Source organism: Pan troglodytes, chromosome Y (genome assembly GCF_028858775.2).
Source record: "Pan troglodytes isolate AG18354 chromosome Y, NHGRI_mPanTro3-v2.0_pri, whole genome shotgun sequence".
Classification (NCBI taxonomy): domain Eukaryota; kingdom Metazoa; phylum Chordata; class Mammalia; order Primates; family Hominidae; genus Pan; species Pan troglodytes.
In genome coordinates this window covers 34,474,921-34,502,168 of record NC_072422.2, presented here as the reverse complement: position 1 = coordinate 34,502,168, position 27,248 = coordinate 34,474,921, and the positions used below count along the sequence as shown (strand labels likewise).

Below are 27,248 nucleotides of genomic sequence, written 5' to 3'. Positions count from 1 at the left end.
TTGGCTCATGCCTGTCTTCCCAGCACTTTGGGAGGCTGAGGTGGACGGATCACCTGAGGTCAGGAGTTGGAAACCAGCCTGGCCAACATGGTGAAACCCTGTCTCTACTACAAATACAAAAATTAGCCAGGTGTGGTGGTGTGCGCCTATAGTCCCAGCCACTCGAGAGGCTGAGGCAGGAGAATCGCTTGAACCCAGGAGGCAGAGGTTGCAGTGAGCTGAGATGGTGCCACCGCACTCCAGCCTGATGACAGAGCGAGACTCCATCTAAAAAAAAAAAAAAGGGTCTCACTATGTTGCCCAGTCCGGCCTGCTGGCATCTTGATGTTGAACTTCCAGCCTCCAGAAGTGTGAGAGAACTGGTTTTTTGAGCCACCCAGTTTGCAGAAATTCGCACGACCCCCAGAAATGAATGCAGAACCTGTTCAATCCATAAGACGATTAATGAGTGCTAATGATGGGTGAGCATATTGGTTTGGGATCAGTTCTACAGCTGATGAGTCAAGGGCTCAGGGGGGGCCTGATGCAGACTATTTTAGGGCTGTGGAGGGGCGCCCAGAAAGCCAGGGAATTCCCACACGCTTTGTGATCCCCTAATACGGTTAATGAAAATTTCTAGAGTGATCCGTCTTTGTTTGAGTACTGGGCAGGCAGCAGGGAGAGTCAGGCAGCAGCCGTGAGCAGGTGGCTCTTCCCCACCTTGCCAGGCTCTGTGCTCCTTGAAGCAAGCGCTCCAGAGGCTCCGGAAGCCACGGCTGGATTGGAGACGAGATGGGATCCTCAGAGGACCACGCCTATCGCCTCCTTAATGACTACGCCAATGGCTTCATGGTGTCCCAGGTAGGATACGCTCTGTGGGACAATGGGGAATAGACTTCCATTCATCACACTCACGTTCCATTGTTGTGAGTGTCAGTCAAGAAAAATGACGAGTCTCCATCATTTTCGGAGGTTTATTTTCCACCGTGAAAGACGTACACCCACGATGTAGCCTCAGGAGTTCCTGAGGACATGTGTCCAGGGTGGTCTGGGGACGGCTTGGTTTGATACATTTTACAGAGACATGAGACATCAATCAATGTATGTAAGTACATTGGGCCAGGCGTGGTGGCTCACACCTGTGATCCCAGCACTTTGGGAGGCTGAGGCGGGTGGATCACCTGAAGTCGGGAGTTCGAGACCAGCCTGACCCACACAGAGAAACCCCATCTCTACTAAAAATACAAAATTAGCCAGGCTTGGTGGTACATGCCTATAATCCCAGCTACTTGGGAGGCTGAGGCAGGAGAATCGCTTGAACCTGGGAGGTGGAGGTTGCAGTGAGCCGAGATCGCGCCATTGCACTCCAGCCTGGGCAACAAGAGCAAAACTCCATCTCAAAAACAAACAAACAAACAAAAAAAGCAAAAAAAAAATTAGCCGGGCGTGGTGACATGTGCCTGTAGTCCCAGCTACTCCGGAGGCTGAGGCAGGAGAATTGCTTGAACCTGGGAGGCGGAGGTTGCAGTGAGCCGAGATCGCACCACTGCACTCCAGCCTGGGCGACACAGCAAGACTCTGTGTCAAAAACAAACAAACAAACAACAACAACAACAACAAAAAAGAAACAAAGCTTAAAATGAAATACATAGGATTAGAAACAAGACAATGTTTATTGAACTGCAAGTGTTGAAATTTTTAAAACATTTCGTGATGGAGTAGTATATGTGGTTGTTTATTAACCCAGTAAATAATTACACTGTGCGTTTATCATAGAGGTGAGTTTTGAGGGTTCGCCCGTAGAGGAGCAACACCTCATTCCTTTTTTTTATTTTTTTGAGATGGAGTCTCACTCTGTAACCCAGGCTGGAGTGCAGTGGCACGGTCTTGGCTCACTGCAACCTCCACCTCCAGGGTTCAGGCTATTCTCCTGCTTCAGCCTCCCGAGTATCTGGGATTACAGGCACCCACCACCATGCCCGGCTAATTTTTGTATTTTTAGTAGAGATGGGGTTTCACCATGTTGGCCAGGCTGGTCTTGAACTCCTGACCTCAAGTGATTCACCTGCCTCGGCCTCCCAAGGCCTCATTTCTTCTTCTCACAGAATGACATCGTGCTCAGTGAAGGAAGGCTGACGTGAAAGGCCCCATATGGTATGACTTCATTTATATGAGATGTCCAGAGTAGGCAAATCCTTCGAGGTGGAAAGTGGACTGGTGGTTTGCAGAGGCTGGGCAGGACTGCGGAGGGAGTGTTTAACGGAGACAGTGTCCCTTTTTGGGGTGATGCAAATGTTCTGGAACCTGGCGGAAGTGCTGGTTATACAACATCACGAATGTACTAAGTGCCCCTGAATTATGCTTGAAAAGGGTTAATGATGGCCGGGCTCAGAGGTGACACCTGTCATCCCAACGGTTTGGGGGTCCGAAACGAGGGAATCGCTTTAGCCCAGGAATTCGAGACCAGTCTGGGCAACATAGTGAGAGCCCCCATTTGTACAAATTCTTTTTTCTTTTTGAGACACAGTCTCGCTCTGTCGCCCAGGCTGGAGTGCAATGGCACGATCTCGGCTCACTGCAAGCTCCACCTCCCAGGTTCACGCCATTCTCCTGCCTCAGCCTCCTGAGTAGCTGGGACTACAGGCGCCCGCCACCACGCCCGGCTAATTTTTTGTATTTTTAGTAGAGACGGGGTTTCACCGTGTTAGCCAGGATGGTCTCGATCTCCTGACCTCATGATCCGCCCGCCTCGGCCTCCCAAAGTGCTGGGATGACAGGCGTGAGCCACTGTGCTTGGCCAAAAATATTTTAAAAATTAGCCAGGTGGGGCGGTGCACACCTGTAGTCCCAGCTACTCGGGAGGCTGAGGCGGGAGGATCGCTTAAGACTAGGAGATGAAGGCTGCAGTGAGCTATGATTGCACCACTGCACTCCAGCCTGGATGACAGAGCAATACTGAGTCTCTTTAAAAAATAAGCGGCAGGGCGTGGTGGCTCATGCCTGTCATCCCAGCACTTTTGGGGGGCCAAGGTGGGCGGATCACTTGAGGTCAGGAGTTCAAGACCAGCCTGGCCAACATGGTGAAACCCCGTCTCTACTAGAAGTATAAAAATTAGCCAGGCATGATGGTGGGCACCTGTCATCCCATTTACTCGGGAGGCTGAGGCAGGAGAATTGCTTGAACCCGGAGGAGGTAGAGGTTGCAGTGAGCCGAGATGATGCCACTGCACTCCAGCCTGGGTGTCGCAGTGAGACTCTGTCTCAGAACAAAAACCAAAAACCAGCATCATCATGAAAGGGGGTCGTGTGCTGACGGTATTTTGAGATGTCTGCAACAGCTCTCATGTGACTTGAAAATATCTGTGGTTTCTCTCCGTCAGCAAGCCACCGGTTTTTTTGTTTCTTTTTTTCCTTTTTTCTTTTCAGACAGAGTTTCCCTCTTGTCGCCCAGGCTGGAGCGCAGTGGCGCGATCTCGGCTCACTGCAACCTCTGCCTCCCGGGTTCAAGCGATTCTCCTGCCTCAGCCTCCCGAGTAGCTGGGACTACAGGCGCGTTCCAACACGCCCAGATAATTTTGTATTTTTAGTAGAGACGGGGTTTCTCTATGTTGGTCAGGCTGGGCTCGAACTCCCAACCTCAGGTGATCCGCCTCGGCCTCTAAAGTGCTGTGATGACAGCTGTGAGCCACCATGCCTGGCCCCCACACTGTCTTCTATCATGGCTGTGGTTTGCCAGTACGCTCATGGTTGAAGGGAATACCACATCTTAGGAAGAGGTAGTGAAAATTAGAGTGAAGTCTCTTCTCCTTCCTGGTTTGTAGAGCCCGTGAATTTTACCCCTAGGCCCCCAAGGGTTAAAAATACCTATTCCCCAGCCACCGGTACGCAGAGCGGCCTCTGCCTACGGGGTTCAAGCGATTCTCCTGCCTCAGCCTCCTGAGTACCTGGGATTACAGGTGCCTGCCACCAAGCCCGGCTAATTTTTATTTTTATTTTTATTTATTTTTCTGATATGGAGTTTCACTGTTGTTGCCCAGGCTGGAGTGCAGTGGCATGATCTCAGCTAACTGCAACCTCTCCCTCCCAGGTTCAAGCAATTCTCCTGCCTTAGCCTCCTGAGTAGCTGGGATTTCAGGCGTCCACCACCACGCCCGGCTAAGTTTTTGTATTTTTGGTAGAGATGGGGTTTCATCATGTTGGCCAGGCTGGTGTCGAACTCCTGACCTCAGGCGATTTGCCTGCCTCGGCCTTCCAAAGTGCTAGGATTACAGGTGTGAGCTACCGCCTCTGGCTAATTTTTTGTATTTTTGGCAGAGACAGGGTTTCATCATGTTGGCCAGGCTGGTCTCGAACTCCTGACCTCGGGCGATCTGCCTGCCTCGGCCTCCCAAAGTGCTGGGATGACAGGCGTGAGCCACTGACATCCAGCTAATTTTTTGTATTTTTGGTAGAGACGGGGTTTCATCATGTTGGCCAGGCTGGTCTCGAACTCCTGACCTCGGGTGATCTGCCTGCCTCGGCCTCCCAAAGTGCTAGGATGACAGGCGTGAGCCACTGACATCCGGCTAATTTTTTGTATTTTTGGTAGAGACGGGGTTTAATCATGTTGGCCAGGCTGGTCTCGAACTCCTGACCTCGGGCGATCTGCCTGCCTCGGCCTCCCAAAGTGCTAGGATTATAGGCATGAGCCACCATGTCTGGCTAATTTTTCTATTTTTTAGTAGAGCTGGGATTTCTGTTACTGTCCCAGACAACAGTAACTTGCTACCTTTGCCTCCTTTGACCGCAGGCCTCCTGCTGGGGCTACTGACTGCTCATTCAAAGACTGTCGCTGGTTCACAGCGGTGTTCAGGGAGGTGGTTTGGTGGGTTCTAAATCTTGGAAGATCAGTCACTTTAAGGCACATGATACCATGTCATGGGAGTTGTCAGAAGTTTCACAGAACCAGAGTTAATGCAGAGTTAATACCACCTTAAGAGGATCAAACTTAGTACACCCTTAACAGAAACAATTAGCTAATGCAGCTTTCACAGACCAAGAGTGAATATCCCCTTAAGAAGATAACATTTAGTATACCCTTGGCCAGGCACAGTGGCTCACGCCTGTAATCCCAGCACTTTGGGAGGCCGAGGTGGGCGGATCACAAGGTCAGGAGTTCGAGACCAGCCTGGCCAATATGGTGAAACCCCATCTCTACTAAAAATACAAAAATTACCTGGGCGTGGTGGCGGGCACCTGTAGTCCCAGCTACTCGGGAGGCTGAGGCAGGAGAATGGCGTGAACCCGGGAGGTGGAGGTTGCAGTGAGCCGAGATCATGCCACTGCACTCCAGCCTGGGGGGCAGAGCGGGACGCTGTCTCAAAAAAAAAAAAAAAAAAAAAAAAAAGTGGGGGCTGGGGAGGGAGAGCATTAGAACAAATACCTAATGTAGATGATGGGTCGATGGGTGCAGCAAACCACCATGGCACGTGTATACCTATGTAACAAACCTGCACGTTCTGCACATGTGCCCCAGAACTTAAAGTATAATAATAATAAAAAGTCTTTGGGAGCAGAAAAAAAAAAAAAGATCAAAGTTAGCGCACCCTTAACAGAAACAGTGAATGCACCTTTCATACACCAAGGGTGAACTCAGCCATAAGAAGGTAACATTTAATATATGCCCTTAAAAGAACAATTAATTGAGACAACCCCAAAAGGAATGAATACAACTTTAATGAATAAAACAGAACACAACGCTAATTTAAAAAGGTTAATACGGGCCGGGTGTGGTGGCTCACGCCTGTAATCTCAGCACTTTGGGAGGCCGAGGAAGGTGGATCAGGAGGTCAGGAGATTGAGACCATCCTGGCTAACACGGTGAAACCCCGTCTCTACTAAAAATATTTTAAAAATTAGCCGGGCGTGGTGGTGGGCGCCTGTAGTTTCAGCTACTCGGGAGACTGAGGCAGGAGAATCCCTTGAACCTGGGAGGCGGAGCTTGCAGTGAGCCGAGATCGCACCACTGCACTCCAGCCTGGGTGAGAGAGCCAGACTCCGTCTCAAAATAAATAAATAAATAAATAAATAAATAAATAAATAAATAGATAAGAAAAAGGTCAATACAACATTAAAGAACAAGAATTAATATAGCTTTTTTTTTTTTTTTTTTTTTTTTGAGACCAAGTCTCACTCTGTCGCCCAGGCTGGAGGGCAGTGGCGTGATCTCAGCTCACTGCAACCTCCGCCTCCTGGGTTCAGGCGATTCTCCTGCCTCAGCCTCCCGAACAGGTGGGATTACAGGCGTGCACCACCATGCCTACTTTTTGTATTTTTAGTAGAGACGGGGTTTCACTATGTTGGCCAGGCTGGTGTCGAACTCTTGACCTCAAGTAATCTGCCTGCCTCGGCCTCCCAAAGTGCTGGGATGACAGGCGTGAGCCACTGCACCTGGCCTAATATAGCTTTAATAGAAAAGGAGCTAATACAAGCTTAGAATAATAAACTTTATGCAGACTTACTGAAACAAACAGTCAATGCAACCTTAACCAAACAGGAATTGATAACAGTTTAATAAAAAAAGCTAATACCACTTGAATACAATATATCTTAATACAACCTTCATAAGAAAAACAACTAATACACTTTGGGAGACCGAGGCAGGCAGATCACGAGGTCAGGAGATCGGGACCACGGTGAAACCCCGCCTCTACTAAAAATACAAAAAATTAGCCGGGCGTGGTGGCGGGCACCTGTAGTCCCAGCTAGTCAGGAGGCTGAGGCAGGAGAATGGCTTGAACCTGGGAGGTGGAGGTTGCCGTGAGGCACGATCGTGCCACTGCACTCCAGCCTGGCGACAGAGCGAGACTCTGTCTCAAAAAAATAATGATAATAATAATAAACAAATAAATAAAGATACCAAAAAAATACAAAAATTTAGCTGGGTGTGGTGGCACGTGCCTGTAATCACAGCTACTCGGGAGGCTGGGGCAAGAGAATCATTCGAACGCGGGAGGCGTAGGTTGCAGTGAGCCGAGATTGCACCGCTGCACTCCAGCCTGGGTGACAGAGCGAGACTCCATCTCAAAAAAAAGAACAAACAAAAAGATAGTGGTAGGTGTAATCTGTGTTTCTTTCCCCATGCTGTTGAAATAAAGCTAACTGTGAGTATCCTGGAAGACACGTGGTCTGAAGAAACCATCTTTCCCTGTGGTTTGTTTATGACTTCCTATCACTAAGGTTGCCTGAGCCTTGGCACCCATCCAAAACGCTGTGTGCAAGAAAAGAAATGCATGGATGATTTATTCTTGTTTTATTTTTTTTTGAGATGGAGTCTCGCTCTGTTGCCCAGGCTGGAGTGCAGTGGTGCAATCTTGGCTCACTGCAATCTCCACCTCCAGGATTCAAGCAATTCTCCTGCCTCACCCTCCCCAGTAGCTGGGACTACAGGCTCACACCACCATGCCCAGCTAATTTTTATACTTTTTAGTAGAGATGGGGTTTCACCATGTTGGCCAGGTTAGCCTTGAACTCCTGACCTCAGGTGATCCGTCCACCTCGGCCTCCCAGAATGTTGGGATTACAGGCGTGAGCTACCACGCCTGGCTGATTTATTCATTTTTTATAGTTTGTGTATTATTTGAAGGCATTACCTGATTACTGCTTTATTTTATTTTTATATGTATTTATTTATTTATCTATTGAGACAGAGTTTCGCTCTTGTTGCCCAGGCTGGAGTGCAATGGCACAATCTCGGCTCACCACAACCTCTGCCTCCCGGGTGCAAGTGATTCTCCTGCCTCAGCCTCCCGAGTAGCTGGGATTACAGGCATGCACCACCACACCCGGCTAATTTTGTATTTTTAGTAGAGACGGGGTTTCTCCACGTTGGTCAGGCTGGTCACGAACTCACAGCCTCAGTTGCTTCACCTGCCTGGGCCTCCCAAAGTGCTGGGATGACAGGCGTGAGCCACCGCACCCGGCCTATTTATTTTTTTTGAGACGGAGTCTCACTCTATCCAGCCCAGGCTGGAGTGCAGTGGTGCGATCTTGGCTCACTGCAACCTCTGCCTCCCGGGTTTACACCATTCTCCTGCCTCAGCCTCCCGAGTAGCTGGGACTACAGGTGCGCACCACCATGCCTGGCTAATTTTTGTATTTTTAGTAGAGACGGAGTTTCACCATGTTGGCCAGGCTGGTCTCAAACTCCTGACCTCAAGTGATCTACCCTCCTCGGCCTCCCAAAGTGCTGGGATTACAGGCGTGAGCCACCATGCCCGGTCCTCTGTCTCTCTTTTTGAGACAGAGTCTTACTCTGTCACCCAGGCTTGGAGTGCAGTGGTGCGATCTCGGGTCACTGCAACCTCTGCTTAGCAGGTTCAAGCGATTCTCCTGCCTCAGCCTCCCAAGTAGCTGGGATTACAGGCATGAGCCACCACACCCGGCTAATTTTTGTATTTTTAGTAGAGATGGGGTTTCACCATGTTGGCCAGGCTGGTCTCAAACTCCTGACCTCAGGTGATCCACCCACCTCCCAAAGCGCAGGGATTATAGGTGTGAGTTAATGCACCCAGCCCGGAGGCATTTTTCAATGAGGTTGCACCGCTATGGAAAACAGGGTGGGGCCAGGCGCAACGGCTCACGCCTGTCGTCCCAGCACTTTGGGAGGCCGAGGCTGGCAGATCACGAGGTCAGAAGTTCGAGACCAGCCTGGCCAACATGGTGAAACCCCATCTTTACTAAAAACACAAAAATTAGCCAGGCGTGGTGGAACAGGCCTGTAATCCCAGCCACTCGGGAGGCTGAGGCAGGAGAATGGCGTGAAGCCGGGAGGCAGAGGTTGCGGTGAGCCAAGACCGCGCCACTGCCCTCCAGCCTGGGCGATACAGTGAGACTTCAACTCAAAATAAATAAATAAATAAATTAATTAATAAAAATAAATAAATAAATAAATACGACTGTTTTCCATAGTGGTGCAATCTCATTTGACTCTGTCCCAAAAATAAATAAATAAATGAATAAGAATGTAAATAAAACAATGCCTTCCTCCCCAGCCTGCCATGGTATGGGGTGTTTCTAAGACTGTGGTTCCCAGGAGGCTGAGCACTGACCTTTTATTTCCGCTCCTGCTCCAAGGTTCTCTTCGCCGCCTGCGAGCTGGGCGTGTTTGACCTTCTCGCCGAGGCCCCAGGGCCCCTGGACGTGGCGGCAGTGGCTGCAGGTGTGGGGGCCAGCGCCCATGGGACAGAGCTGCTGCTGGACATCTGTGTGTCCCTGAAGCTGCTGAAAGTGGAGACGAGAGGAGGAAAAGGTAAGGACACGGGCGTTTTGAAGGAGGCATTTTACATAGACACCCTCTGCAGCCCACGTGTTCTGTAAAAAGTGAAACAGTCTCCATCGTGGCTCACACAGTGAAACCCCGTCTCAACTAAAAAAAATACAAAAAATTAGCCGGGTGTGGTGGCGTGCACCTGTCGTCCCAGCTACTCAGGAGGCTGAGGCGGGAGAATGGCGTGAACCCGGGAGGCAGAGGTTGCAGTGAGCCGAGATCGTGCCACTGCACTCCAGCCTGGGCAACAGAGCGAGACTCCATCTGTATTTGCAGGTTTGGGGGTCGTGTGGTTTTTGTGGCAGCTACCGACCTCTGCCCTGGGGACGTCAAAGCTGCCAGAGTGTGAGACCCAGGCTGGGGGATTCCTTGAGTCCAGGAGTTCGAGACCAGCCTGGGCCACGTATTTTTAGTAGAGACAGGATTTCGTCACGTTGGCCAGGCTGGTCTAGAGCTCCTGACCTCAGGTGATCCACCCGCCTCGGCCTCCCTAAGCGCTGAGATTACAGGTGTGAGCCACCACGCCCGGCCTCAATAAGTTATTTTAGACATTCTGTGGAATGTAACGTACGTTTCCTCTCGTGGCTCATCTGCCTGTGTACTTGCTGCACCCAAACTCCCGATGGGGATTTGTACAAACCGAACCCGACGGGGGTGCTAGCCGCCCCAGGTCACCTTTGCGCCTTCCACAGAAGGCTCCAGCTGTACAAGGCAAGAGGAAGACCCCATCTCTAAAAAAGAGATGGGCTTGTAATCATGTTGAAATCACGATGTTGCCGAGCTGGGGAGCGTCCGCCGGCAGGAACTCGGAATCTCACTGCTTTTTCCCTGTTTTTTTGTGTGTGTTTCAGCTTCCTATCGAAACACGGAGCTGTCCAGCGACTACCTGACCACGGTCAGCCCGACGTCACAATGCAGCATGCTGAAGTACATGGGCAGGACCAGCTACCGGTGCTGGGGCCACCTGGCAGACGCCGTGAGGTGGGGGCTGCCCCCAGGCAGATGCTGGGAGGTGGGGGCTGCACCCAGGCAGATGCTGGGAAGAGGGGGCTGCACCCAGGCAGATGCTGGGAGGTGGGGGCTGCAGCCACGCAGATGCTGGGAAGAGGTGGCTGCCTCCAGGCGCATGCTGGGAGGTGGGGGCTGCACCCAGGCAGATGCTGGGAGGTGGGGGCTGCATCCAGGCGGTGACCAAGTCTCAGGACTACCCCCAGGGGCTGGTGAAGCGGCACTGGAGGAGGTGAAAGGGAAGGTTTCTTTTTCTTTGTTTTTTCTTTTCTTTTCTTTTCTTTTCTTTTGAGATGGAGTCTTACTCTGTCACCCAGGCTGGAGTGCAGTGGCGCCATCTCGGCTCATTGCAAGCTATGCCTCCCAGGTTCACGCCATTCTCCTGCCTCAGCCTCCCAAGTAGCTGGGACTACAGGAACCCGCCACCACGCCCGACTAATTTTTTGTGTTTTTGGTAGAGACGGGGTTTCACCGTGTTAGCCAGGCTGGTCTCCATCTCCTGACCTCGTGATCTGCCCACCTACATGGTGGCAGGCACCTGTAGTCCCAGCTACTCAGGAGGCTAAGGTGGGAGAACTGCTTGAACCCAGAAGGCAGAGGCTGCAATGAGCGGATTGTGCCACTGTACTGCAGCCTGGGCAACAGAGCAAAAACTCTGTCTCAGAAAGAAGGAAAGAGAGAGAGAGAGAGAGAAGAGCTGGACTCAATAGAAAGGAGTGTCTGGGTGGCCGGGCGCGGTAGCCCATGCCTGTCATCCCAGCACTTTGGGAGGCTGAGGTGGATGGATCACGAGGTCAGGAGATCGAGACCATCCTGGCTAACACGGTGAAACCCCGTCTCTACTAAAAATACAAAAAATTAGCCCGGCGTGGTGGCAGGTGCCTGTAGTCCCAGCTACTCGGAGAGGCTGAGGCAGGAAAATGGTGTGAACCCAGGAGGTGGAGCTTGCAGTGAGCCAAGATCACACCACTGCACTCCAGCCTGGGCGACAGAGCGAGACTGTCTCAAAAAAAAAAAAAAAAAAATAGGGGTGTCTGGGTTAACATAGGGGGTTGTGGAGACCAAATTCTTATTATGTAGATGAAATCTCCAGGTAGCAGGCTTCAGAAAGAATAGACTGTTACTGTTGCCTATCTGACTTGGTTCTCTCCTGGATCAGAAAAAAGGAAGGAAAAGATTCTCTCCAGAACGTAGATTTTCTCCACAACAGGTAGCTTTACAGGAGTATTTCAAGCTATGGCAAAGAGAACATGTTTGGGGCTAAAATATTTTTATTTCCTTTTTTTTTTTTGAAACAGAGTTTTGTTTTGTTGCCCAGGCTGGAGTGCAGTGGTATGATCTCGACTCACTGCAACCTCCGCCTCCTGGGTTTAAGTGATTCACCTGCCTCAGCCTCCCCAGTAGCTGGGAGTATAGGCATCCACCACACCTGGCTGATTGTTTGTGTTTTAGTAGAGACGGGGTTTCACCCTGTCTTTGAGGCTGGTCTCCAACTCCTGAGCTCAGGCTATCTGCCCCCGTCTTGGCCTCCCAGAGTGTTAGGATTACAGGTGTGAGGCACCACGCCCAGCCTTTGATTTTCTTCTTTATCTGTGATGTGTTGTTATGCCAGAGTCAGGTTGGAAAGTGAGCCACGTAATATAGGGTTAAATAAAACCCATCTCACAAGACGTTATAGTTATAGAGCATAACTCCCCAGGCCCCTTAGATAAGAATTTGGGCAAGGAAGAAAAAGGTCAGGTGTAACAATTAAGTCCTCAGGTTTAAACAATTAAGCAACAGCTGGCCAGGCGCGGTGGCTCACGCCTGTAATCCCAGCACTTTGGGAGGCCAAGGCAGGGGGATCACCTGAGGTCACGAGTTCAAGACCAGCCTGACCAACATGGTGAAACCCCATCTGTACTAAAAAGTACAAAAATTAGCCAGGCACGGTGGCAGATGCCTGTAATCCCAGCTACTCGGGAGGCTGAGGTAGGAAAATCGCTTGAACCCGGGAGGCGGAGATTACAGTGAGCCAAGATCGTGCCATTGCACTCCAGCCTGGGCGACACAGCGAGACTCCATCTCATAAAATAAAATAAGGCCGAGTGTGGTGGCTCACGCCTGTAATCCCAGCACTTTGGGAGGCTGAGGCAGGTGGATCACCTGAGGTCACAAGTTCGAGACCAGCCTGAACAACAGCGAAACCCTGTCTCTACTAAAAGTACAAAAATTAGCCAGGCATGGTGGTGGCAGGCGCCTGTAATCCCAGCTACTCGGGAGGCTGAGGCAGGATAATTGCTTGAACCCAGGAGGCGGAGGTTGCAGTGAGCCGAGATCATGCCACTGCACTCCAGCCTGGGTGACAGAGCTGAAATGAAATGAAATGAAATGAAAATCAGCCTTCTCTCTCTTTTCTTAGAGAAGGAAGGAACCAGTACCTGGAGACGTTTGGCGTTCCCGCTGAAGAGCTTTTTACGGCCATCTACAGGTAACACCCATCACTTTGAAACCAACAACTCAGATAAGATTCTGTTTATTTTTAAAGGACTTAGGAAACCCAATCCATTTACTCAAATGGCACAACCCAGGAGGAAGTTGCCATTTAATTTAAAATAACATCCCCTGCCCCCACTACTACCGCAGATGTTGCTCGTCTGATGTTTAAATTGATCAGATTCCTGAGGAGGTGCAACCTGACCCTTCCTTCCAAAGGACTACTCACAAACTCAGTGTTTATGTAGAAAATGGAGGCACGCCCCGGGCGCGGTGGCTCACATCTATCATCCCAGAAATTTGGGAGGCCGAGGCAGGTGGATCACCTGAGGTCAGGAGTTCAAGACCAGCCTGGCCAACAGGGTGAAACCCCGTCTCTACTAAAAATACAAAAATTAGCCGGGCGTGGCGGCGGACGCCTGTAATCCCAGCTACTCGGGAGGCTGAGGCAGGAGAACTGCTTGAACCCGGGAGGCGGAGGTTGCGGTGATCTGAGATCGCACCATTGCACTCCAGCCTGGGCAACAAGAGTGAAACTCCATCTGAAAAAAAAAAAAAAAAAGAAAATAGAGGCCCAGTTTTTGATTTGGTCAGAGGTGAAGGTGAGGCCAGGTGAGACCTCAGCTCTTCACTTTGCTTCGTGATGTGGACACAGCTTTGGCCTTTGCCCGAAGCTCTTGCCTAGAATTCCCAGATGGAGGTGAATTGATGGGCCCGTCCAGTGTTCCATCTGGCTGAGGCATGGAGTAGGGAAGGGTATGAAGGACGAGGGGATGCCTGAGTGGTTCGCCTGCCCCCCAACCTCTCCTCCCCTCCCCTCTCTTCTCCTTCTGTCCTGTTCCCTCTCTTTTCCTCTTCCATCCTCCTCTCTTTCTCTCCTTTTCCTTCTCTTCTCTTCTCTCCTCTCTTTTCCTCTCCATCTTCCCCCTCCTCTCTCCCATCTTCCCTCTCTTGTCTCCTCTGTCTTCTTCCCTCTCTCCTTTCCTCTCCTCTCCTTTTCCCTCCCATCCCCTTTCATCCTTTCTCCTCTTTTCTTCTGCCTTTCTCCTCTGTTTCCTCCTTTCTTTCTCTTCCCTTCTCTCCTCTCTTTTCATTTCCACGTCTCCCTTCCCCTCCCTTCACCTGCCTCTCTCCTTCTCCTCTCCCGTCTTCTCCTTTCTCTCGTCTTCTCTGTTTTCATGCCCCGTATTTCCCCTCCTTTTCTCCTCCTCTCTTCTCCTCGGTCTGCTTTCCTTTCCCCCTTTTCTCTCTTTCTTTCTCTCTCTCTCTTTCTCTCTTTCCTTCTTTCTCCTGCCTTCCTTCCTTCCTCTCTTTCTTTTTATCTTTCTTGCTTGCTCTCTTTTCTCTACCTTCCTTCCCTCCCTCCCACCCTCTCTCCTTCCCTCCCTCCCTTCCTTCCGTCCCTCTGTCCATTGGTCCTTCCTTCCATCCCTCTGACCCACCGTCTCTCCTTTCCTCCCTACGTCACCCATCCCTTCCTTCCTTCCTTCTTTCCTTCCTTCCTTCCCTCCCTCCCTCCCTCCCTTATTTCTTTCTTTCTTCCTTCCTTCCTTCCTTTCTTTCTTTCTTCCTTCCTTCCTTTCTTTATATATATATATATATAATGTGTATGTATATGTGAATATATGTATCTGGTTAGTGGGCACAGGTACCCGTGTCTTCCATGCTTACATGTTGCACCTTGCAGCCTAGGCTTTTAGTGTGCCCGTCACCTGAATAGTGACCCTGGTACCTAAGAGGCAATTTTTCAGCCCTCGCTACTCTGAGGCAAACCCCTACAGCCGGCTCTGCAGAGAGGACAGGAGGAGAGAGGGAGCTGTGGGGAGGAGGAGCAGGAAATGCTTCCAACACCGGAGCCCTGTCCGCCTCTGTGTCCACCTATCCTTCTTGGCTCCATCTCACCTGCCTCCCTTCCTAGTTCCTGCCTTTTCTCTAGCCTCTTCCCCAGGATGTGTGGACCTCCAACCCCCTTCCTGGATTTGTCCTCTGGAGCTGAGCTCTGTGGATGGGGGAGCATATTATTGACTTTCCTCTTAGAAAACATCTAAACTCCTCTTCAGATAGAAATCCCTTCCCATCCAGAGAACAATCGTCCGTTCTGAATCAACTCCAGGTTTCCCAGAGCTGGGTACACTTTGCTGGCTGACCTATGGTTCCCCCATCCCGAATGACTTCCTGTTCCGTTTCACAAATGCAAGCCTCCCAGGTGCACCTGTGGGGTATAGCTCCGTTCTCAGCGGGGGTTATGTACACCCTTGCTCTGGGCGCTTCCCCGGATCCTCACCATCTTCACAAGCGTGGTTTTGCACGCCAGGTCCGACGGCGAGCGGCTACAGTTCATGCAAGCTCTGCAGGAGGTCTGGAGCGTCAACGGGAGAAGCGTGCTGACCGCCTTTGACCTCTCAGTGTTCCCACTTATGTGTGACCTCGGTGGTAAGTACCCCTCACCCCTAATACCTCTGATGTGTGGCTTCTGTTCTGTATGGGGAATGTGTTATAAATGCCTTTTATTTTCTCAATTCTGATGCTTCGTAAGTACCCCCCGCCCCAAAAACCTCAGAGCTGTGTCTCCTGTTCTCTATGGAGAGTGTGTTAGCAATGTCTTTTTTTTTTTTTTTTTTTTTTTTTTGAGATGGAGTCTCGCTCTGTCACCCAGGCTGGAGTGCAGTGGCACGATCTCAGCTCACTGCAACCACCACCTCCCGGGTTCAAGCAATTCTCCTGCCTCAACCTCCAGAGTAGCTGGGACTACAGGTGTAAGCTGCCACACCCGGCTAATTTTTTGTATTTTTAGTAGAGACGGAGTTTCACCATCTTGGCCAGGCTGGTCTCGATCTCTTGACCTTGTGATCTGCCCACCTCGGCCTCCCAAAGTGCTGGGATGACAGGCGTGAGCCACCATGCCCGGCCCAGTATATCTTTTATTTTCTGCATTCCGATGCTTGGTAAGTAACCCCCACCCCAAAAACCTCGGAGCTGTGTCTCCTATTCTGTATGGGGAATGTGTTATTCATGTCTTTTATTTTCTGCATTCTGATGCTTTGACATGTGCGGCCTTACTGGTCTTACACGAATCATTCCTCCCAGCACTGGGCACTTCCTAGAGTCAGCAAACATCTCCTCTGCGAGCACACGTTTCTTTTTCTTTTCTTTTTTAAAGATGGAATCTTGCTCTATTGCCCAGGCTGGAGTGCAGTGGCATGATCTCGGCTCACTGCAACGTCTGCCTCCCAGATTCAAGCGATTCTCCTGCCTCAGCCTCCCGAGTAGCTGGGATTACAGGCAACTGCCACCACACCAGGCTAATTATTTTTTTTTTGAGATGAAGTGTCGCTCTCTCGCCCAGACTGGAGTGCAGTGGCACGATCTTGGCTCACGGCAACCTCCGCCTCCCGGGTTCAAGCGATTCTCCTGCCCCAGCCTCCCGAGTAGGTGGGATTACGGGTGCGCACCACTCTGTCAGGCTAATTTTTGTATTTCTTAATAGAGACGGGGTTTTGCCATGTTGGCCAGGCTGGTCTCGAACTCCTGACCTCATGATCCACCCGCCTCGGTTTTGTTTTTAGTTTTTGAGAGAGGGTCCTGTTTGTCACCCAGGCTTGAGTGCAACGGTGTGATGATAGCTCACTGCAGCCTCAGACTCTCAGGCTCAAGTGGTCCTCCCACCTCAGCTTCCCAAGTAGCTGGGACTACAGATGACTGCCGCCACACCTAGCTCGTTTTAAAACTTTTCTGTAGAGCCTGAGTCTCTCTACGTTGCCCTGGCTGGTCTCAGACTCCTAGGCTCATGCAATCCTGCTGCCTCAGCCTCCAAAAGTGCTGGGATTACAGGCGTAAGCCACCACACCCAGGCTGAGCTGAGCTTGTTTTATTTATTTATTTATTTATTTATTTATTTATTTACTTTTATTTATTTATTTTTTTTGTTTGAGACGGAGTCTCGCTCTGTCACCCAGGCTGGAGTACAGTGGTGCAATCTCCGCTCACTGCAAGCTCTGCCTCCTGGGTTCATGCCATTCTCCTGCCTCAGCCTCCTGAGTAGCTGGGACTACAGGCGCCCGCCACCACGCCCAGCTAATTTTTTGTTTTTTTTTAGTAGAGACGGGGTTTCTCCGTGTTAGCCAGGATGGTCTCGATCTCCTGACCTCGTGATCCACCCGCCTCCGCCTCCCAAAGTGCCGGGATGGCAGGCATGAGCCACCGCGCCGAGCTCATTTTGAAACTTTTTTGTAGAGAACGAGTCTCCCTATGTTGCCCTGGCTGGTGTCAGACTCCAGTTTCATGCAGTCCTCCTGCCTCGGCCTCCCAGAGTGAGTGGTGGGATTACAGGCATGAGCCACCGCACCCAGGCTGAGCTTGCTTTTCGAATACAAATCCCCAACCCCGAGCTCACCCCTTAAGCACCTCCTCTACCCCACAGGGCTGTCACACTCTGGGCCGAGATCCACCCACCCTATCTCCCTCCTGTGACTCAGTGGATCACTCAGAACAGCTCCTGGCTGGTAGAAGGCCCTTTGCAGAGTGAGGAGCTTCTCCAAGTTTATTACTTTTAGTCACTGTGAGCAGGGATAGATAGAGTTCAGGATCCCCCTGCCTGGGGAGCAGCTTGGGAAGAAAATAATGAACAAGCAGAGCGGGCGCGGTGGCTCACTCCTGTAATCCCAGCACTTTGGGAGGCCGAGGCGGGTGGATCTCCTGAGGTCAGGAGTTCGAGATCAGCCTGGTCAACATGGTGAAACCCCGTCTCTACTAAAAATACAAAAAAAGGCTGGGCACGGTGGCTCATGCCTGTAATCCCAGCACTTTGGGAGGCCGAGGCGGGCAGATCCCAAGGTCAGAAGTTCGAGACCAGCCTGGTCAACATGGTGAAACCCCATCTCTACTAAAAATACAAAAAAAAAAAAAAAAAAAAGGCTGGGCGCGGTGGCTCATGCCTGTAATCCCAGCACTTTGGGAGGCCAAGGCGGGCAGATCCCAAGGTCAGGAGTTCGAGACCAGTCTGACCAACATGGTGAAACCCGGTCTCTACTAAAAATACAAAAACTTAGCCAGGCATGACGGTAGGTGCCTGTCATCCCAGGTACTCAGGAGGCTGAGGCAGGAGAATCGCTTGTACCCGGGAAGTGAAGGTTGCAGTGAGCTGAGATCGCGCCACTGCACTCCAGCCTGGTATCGGAGTGAGACTCCATCTCAAAATAAATAAAAACACTGACTTTCCACAGAAATAATGGACAAGGAGCATGGGGCTGGAAGTCTCTGTGGCCCACGATGGATTTTGTGTGCACAACTCACCGGGGCCTCTGAATGGGGCTTGTTATTACGTCCTTCTCTTAGCTGTTGGCCGCCCTTGGCTGGACAGGTGTGCCGGCTTCAAGAACACACAGTTAAGTGCGTGGCCATATGGAAGCTTGGAGCTTGGGTCAGCCCAGCCGGAAAGACCACCTGAACTCAGGGGCCTGTAGATAATCACGTCGCCATCAAGATCAGACATGGTGGATAAAAAAGGATGAGTTCGGCCGGGCGCGGTGGCTCACGCCTGTCATCCCAGCACTTTGGGAGGCCGAGAGGGGCGGATCACGAGGTCAGGAGATCGAGACCATCCTGGCTAACATGGAGAAACCCTGTCTCTACTAAAAATACAAAAAAAAAATTAGCTGGGCGTGGTGGTGGGCGCCTGTAGTCTCAGCTACTGGGGAGGCTGAGGCAGGAGAATGGTGTGAACCCGGGAGGCAGAGCTTGCAGTGAGCGGAAATCGTGCCACTGCACTCCAGCCTGGGTGACAGAGCCAGACTCCATCTCAAAAAAACAAAAAAAACAAAAAAAAAAAGAAAGGGGAGAGAGGCCAGGCACAATGGCTCACGCCTGTAATCCCGGCACTTTGGGAGGCCGAGGCGGGCGGATCATGAGGTCAGGAGATCGAGACCATCCTGGCTAAGACGGAGAAACCCCATCTCTACTAAAAAAAAAAAAAAAAATTAGCCGGGCATGGTGGCGGGCATCTGTAGTCCCAGCTACTCGGGAGGCTGAGGCAGGAGAATGGCATGAACCCGGGAGGCAGAGCTTGCAGTGAGCAGAGATCGCGCCACTGCACTCCAGCCTGGGCGACAGAGCCAGACTCCGTCTCAAAAATAAATTAATTAATAAATAAAAGGATGCGTTCATGTCCTTTGCAGGGACATGGATAAAGCTGGAAACCATCATTCTCAGCAAACTATCGCAAGGACAGAAAACCAAACACCGCGTGTTCTCACTCATAGTTGGGAACTGAACAATGAGAACACATGGACACAGGGAGGGGGACATCACACACCGGGGTCTCTTAGGGCCTGGGGGGCTGGGAGGCTGGGGGAGGGAGAGCATTAGGACAAATACCTAATGTAAATGACGAGTCGATGGGTGCAGCAAACCACCATGGCACATGGATACATATGTAACAAACCTGCACATTGTGCACATGTACCCTAGAACTTAAAGCATAATAAAAAGAAAAAGAAAAAAGCCCAGACATGGCGGAAGGACCCAAGTTCCTGGGTTGGACCCTTCATGGAGTGTGGTGTGTGGAGTCCATGGTGTGTGGAGGGTGAGCGATGTCTCTCAGGTTCATCTCTGAGGGTCAAACAGGCTGTGTCCCCTTCCAGGTGGGGCTGGAGCTCTGGCTAAGGAATGCATGTCTCTGTACCCTGGATGTAAGATCACCGTTTTTGACATCCCAGAAGTGGTGTGGACGGCAAAGCAGCACTTCTCATTCCAGGAGGAAGAACACATTGACTTCCAGGAAGGTGTGTTTGTGTCTGTGGGGAAGCAGAGATGTGTCTCACGGCTTCCCCAGGGGGACTGGATGTTTCTGGGAAATGAAGAAGACGTGATGTGGTTTTCTTCTCACCCCCAGAAACACCCTCATCTGCACACTGTCTGTTATTCATGATGGATGGAAAGCTGGGTGTAGATATACAGTTTTCTTACAATTATTATTATTATTATTTTTGATACAGAGTCTTGCTTTGTCGCCCAGGCTGGAGTGCAGTGGTGCAATCTCAGCTCACTGCAACCTCCACCTCCTGGGTTCAAGCAATTCTCCTGCCTCAGCCTCCCGAGTAGCTGGGATTACAGGCATGCACCACCACATCCAGCTAATTTTTTTTTTTTTTTGAGATGGAGTCTCACTCTGTTGCCCAGGCTGGAGTGTGGTGACAGATCTCGGCTCCCTTCAAGCTCCGCCTCCCGGGTTCACACCATTCTCCTGCCTCAGCCTCCCAAGTAGCTGGGACTACAGGCACCCACCACCACACCTGGCTAATCTTTTATATTTTTAGTAGAGGCGGAGTTTCACTGTGTTAGCCAGGCTGGTCTCAGTCTCCTGACCGTGTGATCCGCCCGCCTTGGCCTCCCAAAGTGCCGGGATTAGAGGTGTGAGCCACCACACCCAGCCTTTTTGTATTTTTAGTAGAGATGGGGTTTCACCATGTTGGCCAGGCTGGTCTTGAACTCTTGACCTCAGGTGATCCGCCTGCCTCAGCCTCCCAAAGTGCTGGGATGACAGGCATGAGCCACCGCCCCTGGCCTTTTTTTGTATTTTTAGTAGAGATGGGGTTTCACCATGTTGACCAGGCTGGTCTCGAACTCGTGACCTCAGGAGATCTGCCCGCCTCGGCCTCCCAAAGTGCTGGGATTACAGGCGTGAGCCACCGCACCCAGCCAGTCATATCATTTCTGCAGTGAAGGGTGTGGCCAGGGTCTCCACGACTATCTTCAGGTTCAATAATTCACCAGAAGGACACACGGAGCTCAGAAGAGCCATCATACACATAGTTATATTTACAACAATGAAAGAATACAGATGCATATCAGCAAAGGAGAAAGGAGCATGGGATAGAGTTTGGGACAAACCACACGTGAGCTTCTTGTTGTCTTCTCCCAGTGGAGCTGTGGACAGCAATTAATTCCGCCAACAACAAGGTTTGACAACACACACCACTCACTGCCAGCCTGGAGAGCCTCCGCAATCCCTGACATCCAAGGATTTTCTTGGAGACTGGTTACACAGACATGGCAGACACCCTGCATGGCTGACTCCAATCTTCACCTCTTCCAGACTTCCCCAGGTGATCCTATACTAAATCCCACTGTTAGTACAGACTATCCTGGGTGGCCCAGAGACCCAGCTGAACAAAGATACCCTTGTGAGGTAGGACGTTCTTAGAGATTACAGTTGCCAATTAAGTGCCAATCCTCTCTTTAGAATGTGGAGGGTTTGGACAACACAGGCCTGCTGAGTTAACCTCCCTTTTTTTTTTTTTTTTGAGACGGAGTCTCACTCTGTCACCCAGGCTAGAGTGCAGTGGCGTGATCCAAGCTCACTGCAACCTCTGCCTCCCAGGTTCAAGCAATTTTTTGCCTCAGCCTCCTAAGTAGCTGAGATTTTACAGGTGCCTATCACCATGCCTGGCTAATTTTTTGTATTTTTAGTAGAGACAGGGTTTCACTATCTCGGCCAGGCTGGTCTTGAATTCCTGACCTCGTGATCCACCTGCCTCGGCCTCCCAAAGTGCTGGGGATTACAGGAGTGAGCCACCGCGCCTGGCCTGAGTTAATGCTTTTTTTTTTTTTTTTTTGAGACAGAGTCTCGCTCTGTCACCAAGGCTGGAGTGCAGTGGTGCAATCTCGGCTCACTGCAAGCTCCACCTCCCGGGTTCATGCCATTCTCCTGCCTCAGCCTCCCGAGTAGCTGGGACTACAGGCACCCGCCACCACACCCAGCTAATTTTTTTTTTTTTTGTATTTTTAGTAGAGATGGGGTTTCACCGTGTTAGCCAGGATGGTCTCGATCTCCTGACCTTGTGGTCTGCCCCCCACCTTGGTTCCCAAAGTGCTGGGATTACAGGTGTGAGCCACTGAGCCCAGCCTTTTTTTTTTTTTTTTTTTTTTTGAGATAGAGTCTCACTCTGTTGCCCAGGCTGGAGTGCAGTGGCGTGATCTTGGCTCACTGCAACCTCCGCCTCCTGGGTTCAAGCAATTCTCTGCCTCATCCGCCCGAGTAGCTGAGATTACAGGCGCCCACCACCATGCCCGGCCAATTTTTGTATTTTTAGTAGGGATGGGGTTTCACCATCTTGGCCAGGCTGGTCTTGAACTCCCGACTTTGTGATCCACCTGCCTCGGCCCCCCAAAGTGCTGGGATTACAGGAGTGAGCCACCGCGCCTGGCCTGAGTTAACTCTTCACTGCACAGAGCTCACCAAGATCTTGCCCAAGATTGGCACCTTATCATTTTGCAGGAAAACTATGACAAGACTTGAGTGTTTCACATCGCACACACATAAAGGGTCAGTCTTGCGTATTTACTTTAAATCTGGAGAACAGGTCTTGACTGTAGGTTCAGTTCAACTCATCAGTTAGGAGCTGCTGACCGAATTCCCAGGGACTCCTGGAATCCACGGCTTTGGGTGATATCAGCAGCAGTGCTTTTGCAGGGGACATCAGAAAGAAAGAAAGAACATGGGCCGGGCACAGCGGCTCATGCCTGTAATCCCAGCACTTTGGGAGGCCGAGGCAGGCGGATCACCTCAGGTTGGGAGTTCGAGACCAGCCTCAGCAACATGGAGCAATCCCGTCTCTACTAAAAATACAAAAATTAGCCGGGCGTGGTGGCGTGTGCCTGTAATCCCAGCTACTCAGGAGGCTTAGGCAGGAAAATCGCTTGCAACCAGGAGGTGGAGGTTGCGGTGAGCCGAGATCAGGCCCTTGCACTCCAGCCTGGGCAACAAGAGCAAAAGTCCATCTCAAACAAATAAACAAACAAACAAACAAAAACAAAAAGAAAGAAACCATATTATGATTTTTTTTAAAGGAGAAGGAGAGAAAGAGGCCACACTTATCGTTCGGTATTTTTTTTTTTTTTTTTGAGATGGAGTCTCGCTCTGTTGCCCAGGCTGGAGTGCAGTGGCGCGATCTGGGCTCACTGCAAGCTCCGCCTCCCGGGTTCAAGCCATTCTCCTGCCTCAGCCTCCCAAGTAGCTGGGACTACAGGCACCTGCCATCACGCCCGGCTAATATTTTTGTATTTTTAGTAGAGACAGGGTTTCACCGTGTTAGCCAGGATGGTCTTGATCTCCTGACCTCGTGATCTGCCCACCTCCACCTCCCAAAGTGCTAGGATTACAGGCGTGAGCCACCGCGCCCGACCTCAGTATTTTCTTATCTTTCTCCTAAGCCTTTTTGTTTTCTGAGGCTAGGTCTGCAGGTGACTAGCCTGGAAGACCTGGGAAAGGCATGACCCATCCAGGTGACCTTTTGTGCCCAGAATAGGTTTAGTCAAATGGGATTGGATAGCAGGCTGACCTCGGGGTGCCTGCCCTGTGTTCCAGGGGATTTCTTTAAAGACCCTCTTCCGGAAGCTGATCTGTACATCCTGGCCAGGGTCCTCCATGACTGGGCAGACGGAAAGTGCTCACACCTGCTGGAGAGGATCTACCACACTTGCAAGCCAGGTAAGTTGTGGGTTTTGCATTTCAGCGTGCGCTTGTGACACGGGGCAGAATTTTACGAGTCACATTTAGAAGGCAGGCACTGAAATCATCCCACAGGTAAGGGTAGACATCCTGCCCAATATGGCTTTCCTTTTAGATAACGACCTGCAATAAATAGGGTCCTAATTTCTATTCTATTGATAAAACCACATAAAGATGGAAAAAGTGAAAGGTCCTCTGAAACTTCAGTGGCCTCACTTTGGTGAAATTCTTTCAGAATGAGGCTAGTATTTGTGTGTGTGATGAGGACAGTGCCCCACTGACTTCTGAGGTCCACCCATCCTGATGCTTCATGAGGACGTGGGCACAGCCTCTGTGTATGATGGGGACAGTGTCCCAGTGTCCTGGGAGGTCCATCCATCCTGATGGCACATGAGGACGTGGGCACAGCCTCTGTGTATGATGGGGACAGTGTCCCAGTGTCCTGTGAGGTCCATCCATCCTGATAGCACATGAGGATGTGGGCACAGCCTCTGTGTGTGAGATAGGGACTGTGTCCCAGCTCTCCTGTGAGGTCCACCCATCCTGATGATCCATGAGGATGTGGACACAGCCTCTGTGTGTGTGATGGGGACAGTGTCCCAGTGTCCTGTGAGGTCCACCCATCCTGATGGTTCATGACGACGTGGGCACAGCCTCTGTGTGTGATGGGGACAGTGTCCCAGCGTCCTGTGAGGTCCACCCATCCTGATGGTCCATGAGGATGTGGGCACAGCCTCTGTGTGTGTGTGTGATGGGGACAGTGTCCCAGTTCTCCTGTGAGGTCCACCCATCCTGATGATCCATGAGGATGTGGACACAGCCTCTGTGTGTGTGATGGAGACAGTGTCCCAGTGTCCTGTGAGGTCCACCCATCCTGATGGTTCATGAGGACGTGGGCACAGCCTCTGTGTGTGATGGGGACAGTGTCCCAGCTCTCCTGTGAGGTCCATCCATCCTGATGGCACATGAGGATGCGGGCACAGCCTCTGTGTGTAATGGGGACAGTGTCCCAGTGTCCTGTGAGGTCCATCCATCCTGATGGTCCATGAGGATGTGGGCACAGCCTCTGTGTGTGAGATAGGGACCATGTCACAGCTCTCCTGTGAGGTCCACCCATCCTGATGCTTCATGAGGACATGGGCACAGCCTCTGTGTATGAGATAGGGACAGTGTCCCAGCTCTCCTGTGAGGTCCACCCATCCTGATGGTCCATGAGGACGTGGGCACAGCCTCTGTGTGTGTGAGGGGACAGTGTCCCAGTGTCCTGTGAGGTCCACCCATCCTGATGATCCATGAGGATGTGGGCACAGCCTCTGTGTGTGTGAGGGGACAGTGTCCCAGTGTCCTGTGAGGTCCACCTATCCTGATGATCCATGAGGACGTGGACACGGTCGCTCTGTGTGTGATGGGGACAGTGTCCCAGCTCTCCTGTGAGGTCCATCCATCCTGATGGTTCATGAGGACGTGAGCACAGCCTCTGTGTGTGTGTTGGGGACAGTGTCCCAGTTCTCCTGTGAGGTCCACCCATCCTGATGGTTCATGAGGATGTGGGCACAGCCTCTGTGTGTGTGATGGGGACAGTGTCTCAGTGTCCTGTGAGGTCCACCCATCCTGGTGGTCCATGAGTACATGGACACAGCCTCTCTGTGTGAGATGGGGACAGTGTCCCAGTTCTCCTGTGAGGTCCACCCATCCTGATGGTCCATGAGGACATGGGCACAGCCTCTCTGTGTGTGATAAGGAGGACAGTGTTCCAGCTCTCCTGTGAGGTCCACCCATCTTGACGGTTCATGAGGACTTGGGCATGGCCTCTATGTGTGAGATGGGGACAGTGTCCCAGTGTCCTGTGAGGTCCACCCATCCTGATGGTTCATGACGACGTGGGCACAGCCTCTGTGTGTGATGGGTACAGTGTCCCAGCTCTCCTGTGAGGTCCATCCATCCTGATGGCACATGAGGATGTGGGCACAGCCTCTGTGTGTAATGGGGACAGTGTCCCAGTGTCCTGTGAGGTCCATCCATCCTGATGGTCCATGAGGACGTGGGCACAGCCTCTGTGTGTGAGATAGGGACCATGTCCCAGCTCTCCTGTGAGGTCCACCCATCCTGATGCTTCATGAGGACGTGGGCACAGCCTCTGTGTATGATGGGGACAGTGTCCCAGTGTCCTGTGAGGTCCATCCATCCTGATAGCACATGAGGATGTGGGCACAGCCTCTGTGTGTGAGATAGGGACTGTGTCCCAGCTCTCCTGTGAGGTCCATCCATCCTGATGGCACATGAGGATGTGGGCACAGCCTCTGTGGTGTGAGATAGGGACCATGTCCCAGCTCTCCTGTGAGGTCCTCCCATCCTGATGATCCATGAGGATGTGGACACAGCCTCTGTGTGTGTGATGGGGACAGTGTCCCAGTGTCCTGTGAGGTCCATCCCTCCTGATGGTTCATGAGGATGTGGGCACAGCCTCTGGGTGTGAGATAGGGACCATGTCCCAGCTCTCCTGTGAGGTCCACCCATCCTGATGATCCATGAGGATGTGGACACAGCCTCTGTGTGTGTGATGGGGACAGTGTTCCAGTGTCCTGTGAGGTCCACCCATCCTGATGGTTCATGACGACGTGGGCACAGCCTCTGTGTGTGATAGGGACAGTGTCCCAGCTCTCCTGTGAGGTCCATCAATCCTGATGGTCCATGAGGATGTGGGCACAACCTCTTTGTGTGTGATGGGGACAGTGTCCCAGTGTCCTGTGAGGTCCACCCATCCTGATGGTTCATGAGGACGTGGGCACAGCCTCTGTGTGTAATGGGGATAGCGTCCCAGTGTCCTGTGAGGTCCATCCATCCTGATGGCCCATGAGGATGTGGGCACAGCCTCTCTGTGTGTGATAAGGACAGTGCTCCAGCTCTCCTGTGAGGTCCACCCATCTTTATGGTTCATGAGGACTTGGGCACGGCCTCTGTGTGTGTGATAGGGACAGTGTCCTGTGAGGTCCACCCATCCTGATGCTTCATGATGATGTGCACACAGCCTGTGTGTGTGTGATGGGGACAGTGTCCCAGTGTCCTTTGAGGTCCATGCATCCTGATGGTCCATGAGGACATGGGCACAACCTCTGTGTGTATGATGGGGACAGTGTCCCAGTGTCCTGTGAGGTCCACCCATCCTGATGGTTCATGAGGACATGGGCGCAGCCTCTGTGTGTAATGGGGATAGCGTCCCAGTGTCCTATGAGGTCCATCCATCCTGATGGCCCATGAGGATGTGGGCACAGCCTCTGTGTGTGTGTGATGGGGACGGTGTCCCAGTTCTCCTGTGAGGTCCATCCATCCTGATGGTTCATGAGGACATGGGCACAGCCTCTATGTGTGTGATGGGGACAGTGTCCCAGCGTCCTGTGAGGTTCACCCATCCTGATGATCCATGAGGACGTGGGCACAGCCTCTGAGTGTGTGATGGGGACAGTGCCCTGAATGTCCTCTGAGGTCTGGCTGTCCTTATGGTTCACTGGGACTTTGGCACAGTCTGTCTGTGTGTTTGTGTGTGTTGTGGACTGTGCCCCTCCCTTTCTAGGTGGTGGCATTCTGGTAATTGAAAGCCTCCTGGATGAAGACAGGCGAGGTCCTCTCCTCACGCAGCTCTACTCTCTGAACATGCTCGTGCAGACGGAAGGGCAGGAGAGGACCCCCACCCAGTACCACATGCTCCTCTCTTCTGCTGGCTTCAGAGACTTCCAGTTTAAGAAAACAGGAGCCATTTATGATGCCATTTTAGCCAGGAAATAACTTTTTCTTGTGACCTGGAACTAACGTCAAAGCACACAAGACATAATAATAAAGAGATGTACCTCCAGTGGCTTCTTGTTCTTGGTGTTCACATGATAAGTGACTGGAGGCTTCTGTGGACAGGCTTGGACTGCTTCTACTTTGTAGATTATTTCCCAGGCTTTACTGAGGACCACGCTGATGGGGGTG

At 51.5% G+C, this 27,248-nt stretch overlaps 1 protein-coding gene across 4 annotated transcripts; it reads left to right on the top strand.

Moving 5' to 3' along the window:
- ASMT (acetylserotonin O-methyltransferase) lies at positions 1-27,129 on the top strand. 4 transcript variants are annotated; one of them, XM_063805012.1, is made up of 11 exons: positions 1-461; positions 708-840; positions 9,094-9,268; positions 10,138-10,267; positions 12,696-12,764; positions 15,084-15,202; positions 18,943-19,025; position 19,349; positions 19,408-19,548; positions 23,133-23,255; positions 26,848-27,129. In XM_063805012.1, the coding sequence occupies exons 2-11, from the start codon at positions 772-774 to the stop codon at positions 27,057-27,059; spliced, it is 1,122 nt and encodes a 373-aa protein (XP_063661082.1). In that variant the 5' UTR covers positions 1-461; positions 708-771; the 3' UTR covers positions 27,060-27,129. The 4 variants fall into 4 exon arrangements, with proteins under 4 accessions (XP_063661082.1, XP_016799628.1, XP_016799627.1 ...); XM_016944139.2 differs by lacking the exons at positions 18,943-19,025; position 19,349; XM_016944138.3 differs by lacking the exons at positions 1-461; positions 18,943-19,025; position 19,349 and having other exon boundaries at positions 560-840.
- The last annotated feature ends 119 nt before the right edge of the window (positions 27,130-27,248 follow it).

Excerpts from the sequence above, each read along its gene's own strand:
- ASMT (XM_063805012.1), top strand. The coding sequence starts at position 772 with ATGGGATCCTCAGAGGACCACGCCTATCGCCTCCTTAATGACTACGCC. Across the intron at positions 841-9,093 it reads ATGGCTTCATGGTGTCCCAG|GTTCTCTTCGCCGCCTGCGA; the intron begins GTAGGATACGCT and ends TCCTGCTCCAAG. Across the intron at positions 9,269-10,137 it reads GGAGACGAGAGGAGGAAAAG|CTTCCTATCGAAACACGGAG; the intron begins GTAAGGACACGG and ends TGTGTGTTTCAG.